The sequence below is a fragment of the Cucurbita moschata genome, unplaced genomic scaffold (assembly GCF_002738365.1).
Source record: "Cucurbita moschata cultivar Rifu unplaced genomic scaffold, Cmos_1.0 Cmo_Scf00004, whole genome shotgun sequence".
NCBI classification, from domain to species: domain Eukaryota; kingdom Viridiplantae; phylum Streptophyta; class Magnoliopsida; order Cucurbitales; family Cucurbitaceae; genus Cucurbita; species Cucurbita moschata.
This window is the reverse complement of record NW_019268520.1, coordinates 5,616,227-5,622,008: the sequence shown is the minus strand read 5'-3', so window position 1 is coordinate 5,622,008 and position 5,782 is coordinate 5,616,227. Positions and strand designations below refer to the sequence as shown.

Sequence of the window (5,782 nt, the reverse complement as noted above, 5' to 3'; positions counted from 1 at the left end):
ACTACTTTTTTTTTTTTTTTTTTTGTCTATTGCGATGGATTGTTTTGACTAGTTATGTTTTCTATAGAAAATTATCAATAGAGCATTTACATGTTAGTCATACATATTTGAATGTTGGCAGATGAGGAAGAATTAGCCTTTCCTTTTGTAATCTTTTTGCATTACGTCAAAATTTTATAAGTCGAACTTATTCCCATTATGATTCCCCCCAAATGTAGCCTTTTCAAATACACTTTTCTGAAAAGTTCTCCTCTGTCTTCGTTATGTTCATTTAGTTTTTTCATGTCTTCAAATTTATTGCTGCAGTCATGCGAGAGTGAGTTCGAGATTGAATCACTTTTGGACTGATAAAAAGTGTTTATTTAAAATATTCATGGTGTTTGGCCATGATAGGCAATGTAAATTTTAAAAAGCATATCTAGAACCAGTTCATTTTTAGGTGTTTTTGGATTACTTCATTGGTATTTTTCTTAGAAGTGTTTAGAGGAAAAATTTTCACTTTTTAACACCTTTGTATTTTATATGCTTGAATTACGCGGAGATTTTGTTATTCTACATTTTGCGTATTTGGTTATTTGCAACTCACGATGCTTGCTCGTGCAAGGCAGAAATCAGCTTCTTTTTACTCAACATGGGACTATGTGAAGTATTTACTTTTGAGGGTTCCACTTCTTACTTTATGTTTCATTATTTACCTTTACAGAGTGAACTCCCATTGGTTGGAAACATAGCACCAGATTTTGAGGCAGAGGCAGTTTTTGATCAGGAATTTATCAAGGTACTTTTCAATGGCTTTGGTTTTGGATACATTAAATGCAATGGTTTTTTAAAATCAGAATTAAAGTAAGCCTATAAAAGTCATGGTTCAAGATTATGCGCAAATTTCAGGGGTACTTATTTTTCATATTGGGGTATCTGAGAGGAATGTACAGTTCAATAAACTGCCAAGAACAGTTTTCATGTGATCTTTCAAGTGTTTAGGGTTGTAATTGCCATGTCAATCATGAAGTCGATGAAGAATTTTCCAGCTGTATACAATACTTCTAATCCAGAATATTTGGACCCCTGATTTATTTTACATTATCATCATAGTTCTATGTTTACTGGTCGGCTTGCATTTTCTTCTTATTTTATCTGAAGTATTACTATTCAGGTTAAACTTTCCGAGTACATTGGGAAGAAATATGTGATTCTCTTTTTCTACCCATTGGACTTTACGTTTGTTTGTCCCACAGGTTTGTTACACTAAACTACGCCAAATTGAAGTACAGTAAATACTGTTTTTAATTGATTTGAACCTAAGTTTCTTTTACCTCCTATTTTGTAGAAATTACTGCTTTCAGTGACCGGTATGAAGAATTTAAGCAGCTAAACACAGAAATTTTGGGTGTTTCTGTTGACAGTGTTGTGAGTATCTCTACTTGCTTCTTTTGTTCAACAGTGATATTTTTTAGAACAAGTCTTTTGTCTTGGTGGAATTCTACTTCTATTCCTCAAAACGAGACAGTTATTTTCAGTGGTGAATCGAGGATTGTGAAGTGTGATGATACTAACAGAATCCTTTTCGCAGTTCTCACATCTTGCTTGGGTCCAAACTGATAGAAAGTCTGGTGGCCTTGGTGATCTTCAGTATCCACTGGTTTCTGATGTCACTAAATCAATTTCAAAATCTTTTGGTGTGCTGATCCCAGATCAGGTACGAGATTATCCTAATATTTCATATGAATTATCAATTTTGTGCGCATTATTTGAGTTTACCCCTGCAATAGATGTATAGAAATGACATCGTTGTAATTGCTCATCTAACCTCTGTCCCGCAACATTTTAATGAATAGGGAATCGCACTGAGAGGCCTTTTCATTATTGACAAGGAAGGAATTATCCAGCACTCCACAATAAACAATCTTGCTATTGGTCGGAGCGTTGACGAGACGAAAAGAACTCTCCAGGTAATTGTCTTCTCAAATTCACTTCCTCCTCTCTACCCATTGGGACTTGAATTTGCAACGAAAAGAGACTGAAATTCAGTTCATCCTCTAGGCCAACTATTGTTTTTGGCTTTTGAGTGATATCAAGGGTTCTTGATCTTATATCCTGTGTATAATTTCCTTCTCTTTGGTGTTGTTGCAGGCCTTGCAGTACGTGCAGGAGAACCCAGATGAAGTGTGCCCTGCTGGATGGAAGCCTGGGGAGAAGTCGATGAAGCCAGACCCCAAGGGTAGCAAAGAGTACTTTTCTGCTATTGCTTAATGAAGTCTGAGTCTGAGCCTGGTGCAATGCCATTGCCATTTTAGTTATTTAAATTTTTTGGTATGCCGGTTGTGGAACAAATTGGATAACGAGGCGTGAGTCATGTCATTGGATATAGAGTGTTCATATTTCTCATCTGTAGATGAATGGAGCAGCAATAAATGGATAGGCTCTTCTAGGCATTAGCAATGGCATCAATGCTTTCTCACGCCCTTGCTTTTCTACTGTCCAAATTTGTGGTCGAACCTTAAATTACTTGAATCGTTCTGAAACCCCAACTAAATCTTCAGTTCTAATGAACAATTTGACAATTTGAATGAATATGAGACATGAAATTGAACATCGACCTTGTTCTATTGACTCGAATGAAATATTATATCAAAAATTGGCTAATCGTAATTTTCAAATGTATGATCTTTTGTTCTGAAATAACAAAAAAGAAAACCATTTATCATTTTGTAGTGAAAAATTCACATTTCTTCTCTAATCTTCCTCGGAATCACAGCGGTAAAACTTGTGTCTGTTCTTAAATCAATGAAAGTCGCAGAAGGGCGCACTTTCCAATCTGAGCCACAAGTTGCCGAACAAACCGAACCCTCATCCTCAGAATCACGATGCGGCTACAGTTGCAATTTCTCCGCCACAACATCGCCTTATCACCGTCGCCATCGTCAGTACCCGCCACCTTCTTCACTTCAACTCCTCCAATTTCGTACAGTTGGCAATTGAGAGTCAGGACACCGAAGCTGACGCTGCCGCCGCTCGAATCGCGGAGACCGAAACTCGTAGTTTCGGCAACGGCAGCTCCAGATAATCGGCCTCTGGATCTGACGGAGGATAACGTGAGACAGGCACTGGATGACGCTCGTGCGGAGCTCGCACAGATCTTCGACGCCTCCGTCGGCATTACAGGTTAGCGAGTTTCTGCCACACTACAAGTTTTCGATATTGAAGTTCCGATAAATTGAGAGAAGAAAGTGACTCAGGAGTGGTGGAATTGGCGGAATTAGATGGACCATTTGTGAAGATTAGTCTTAAAGGTCGATTTTGGCATAAACGTTCCACAGTTGTAGCTCGGGTGGGCAATTATTTGAAGCAGAGAATCCCTGTAAGTCTCTCTTTCTCTGTCTCTACATTTTTGACTTATTAAAATTTAGTGTTTTGTTTAGGTTTGGATTGATTGATCTTGGGTAAACAGTTTTGTATATGAATAGTTAGTCAAGAGTGGTGTTGATGCAGGAGATTTTGGAGGTTGAAATAGAAGACGAGAGTCAATTGGATGATAGTCCTGCAAGCTTTTAATCACCCAGAAACTGAGTAGCTACCATATTGGTATGAACCATGAACCCACCCAACATACAAATTTTATTGTTCTTCATAGCTTATTGGTGTTTATGCTTGTTTTATGGGGAAAGCATATGACTTAACCCAAGTTGATATTTGTTTTGATTGCTTAAACACACAATGATCTAATCATCCAACTAATACAAAATTAGGACATTAATCATTAAACATGTGCCTCACATGCCCACCACACCTATTCAAATTAAGTCAAATCCATACCATTTTTTCATTTTCTTCCTTTTCTTTCTTTTTTTTTAAATAACCATTTTCTAAACAATATTAATAATTGGAAAGAAAAAAAAAATAGCCTTTTTGTTTCCAATTTCTTTTCACTTCCAACAAGTATACATAAATGGCCAAATTGCCCACAACCAAAAATAAAAATAAAAATAAAAAAAAAAAAAATAATGTGGATAGTTCCCTGTGTTGGAAGTTGCAATGCGAAGATCGCATGCTTTGCTCATAAAGACATATAACGGTTTATATATATTTATATTTATATACCCAAGTAACGCCACTTTGACCTTGCTTTTTTCATGAATTACGTGGCGATCTCTGATTCGGCCACGTAACTTCTCCTGTCAACATCTTCCCACACCAACTGTGACGTTATCTCGTCGTACTCCGGTACGTATTCCTGGCGTAATTAATTAATTAAAAAAGAAAGAGAAAAAAGGCCAAAAATTCCCCATTCTCCAGGGGCCGGTTTGTAATTAGTTAAATTATCGTGTACCAGTTGAGGTAATTAGAGACTAATTAAAGCCTCGAAACGCAATTAAGACCCAGAGATTATTATATTTAATTTAATCAAACAAGTCAAGTGGGACACTGCCCATTTCCGTAGGAATGGGAAAGTGTAGGGACTGCCCTTAACTGTGAAGTTAGCCTTTGAATCAGAGACACACTGCCCTTAAAAAGTAATTAAAATAATAATAATATAAATATAAATAAATAAAAGTACCTCAAGTTGTCTGACTAAGGCCTTGGCAGTTGGGGCAGACACAATAATACGACGTGCGGTTGGCGACACAAAGCCTTCATCAACTGCCTTATCAATGAAATTCAGCAACGAATTGTAATATCCATCCACATTCAACAGTCCCACCTGCAAATTTTATTCATTTTCTTTTTATAATTAATTGTGTTCTTAAAAAACCAAAGAGATTTGTTTGACCCCCAATTTAATTATTGTGTTATAATTGGGGAATTTTGAAGGGAAATCTTTTAAGCTCCAAATCTTTCCCATGTGAGTTTGGAGTAACACTCACATGTTTTGATTCTCTATTCCAAGGGTTTGTCAGTCATTGTCCTACAAATTAGGTTTAAGGGTTGGGTTGACTCGAACGAACTCATATTGACTCATCCCAAGTACCCACGCGTATAGTCGACTAACTAAATTTTGGTTTGGATAAAAGGGATTCTTTACTTGTTTGTCAAGCAAAAGGGTGTTGAAAAATGGGATCTTTTTTGGTGGGTTCTTTCCAACAGACATGGGAAACCACCATATGGTTAGTAATCATGGAATTATAAAATGGAAGGCCAAACCAGAACACATGGATGTCATGTGAAAGGGCCATCATTATGATTTCAACATTTTCAAACAAAGACAATGCAACTTTTTTTTAATATATGTATCATTATGGCTTGAACACGAAATGTCATCTCCAGATGAGACCAAATGTTTGACTTGTCTGCCACTGTAGCCTAAACGGATAAAAATGGATACAAAAAAAGGTGAAGATTGTTTTAGTACTCACAGGCTTGCGATGGATTCCAAGTTGTGCCCATGTAATAACTTCAAGAAGCTCTTCAAGCGTCCCATATCCTCCTGCAAGTTTCAATTTTTATGCACAAAATAAGCTATTAACACTATTTGTATGCCCAAAATCTTTGTGCTATTCATATGGAACGATCAAGGAATGAGTAGTACCAGGTAAAGCAATGAAAGCATCAGCTTGTCGAGCCATCTCGGCCTTTCGTTGGTGCATATCCGACACGGGTTTAACTTCTCCAACACTCTCACCAGTTATCTAAACATATCAAGATTTATAAATTCAGTAAACATTCATCCATAGCAAAGGGAATATGCTTCAAATGCAAACTTCCTTGTTTATGTACCTCTACAGTCATTAGGGTCCTTGGAATTACTCTGCAAAACAGTCAAAAAAAAAAAAAAAAAAAAAAAAAA

At 36.8% G+C, this 5,782-nt stretch overlaps 3 protein-coding genes across 3 annotated transcripts in view; 2 read left to right on the top strand and 1 right to left on the bottom strand.

The window, feature by feature from the left end:
* Positions 1-2,526, top strand: part of LOC111441835 (2-Cys peroxiredoxin BAS1, chloroplastic-like) — a 3,330-nt gene extending 804 nt beyond the window's left edge. Inside the window, exons 2-7 of the mRNA XM_023078982.1 lie at positions 704-778; positions 1,154-1,235; positions 1,328-1,407; positions 1,571-1,696; positions 1,836-1,949; positions 2,131-2,526. Coding sequence (XP_022934750.1) covers positions 704-778; positions 1,154-1,235; positions 1,328-1,407; positions 1,571-1,696; positions 1,836-1,949; positions 2,131-2,250 — 597 coding nt within the window. The 3' untranslated portion in view covers positions 2,251-2,526. The remainder of the gene's footprint in view (positions 1-703; positions 779-1,153; positions 1,236-1,327; positions 1,408-1,570; positions 1,697-1,835; positions 1,950-2,130) is intronic.
* A 165-nt stretch (positions 2,527-2,691) lies between these two features.
* LOC111441837 lies at positions 2,692-3,762 on the top strand. The gene is made up of 3 exons (XM_023078984.1): positions 2,692-3,162; positions 3,237-3,358; positions 3,490-3,762. The coding sequence occupies exons 1-3, from the start codon at positions 2,865-2,867 to the stop codon at positions 3,550-3,552; spliced, it is 483 nt and encodes a 160-aa protein (XP_022934752.1). The 5' UTR covers positions 2,692-2,864; the 3' UTR covers positions 3,553-3,762.
* Positions 3,763-3,916: 154 nt separating this feature from the next.
* The window catches only part of LOC111441836 (cytokinin riboside 5'-monophosphate phosphoribohydrolase LOG7), a 4,057-nt gene continuing 2,191 nt past the window's right edge, over positions 3,917-5,782 (bottom strand). The window contains exons 3-7 of the mRNA XM_023078983.1: positions 5,713-5,743; positions 5,525-5,624; positions 5,352-5,422; positions 4,556-4,699; positions 3,917-4,231 (exon numbers count right to left, since the gene is read on the bottom strand). Of these exons, the coding sequence (XP_022934751.1) occupies positions 4,136-4,231; positions 4,556-4,699; positions 5,352-5,422; positions 5,525-5,624; positions 5,713-5,743 (442 nt within the window). The 3' untranslated portion in view covers positions 3,917-4,135. The remainder of the gene's footprint in view (positions 4,232-4,555; positions 4,700-5,351; positions 5,423-5,524; positions 5,625-5,712; positions 5,744-5,782) is intronic.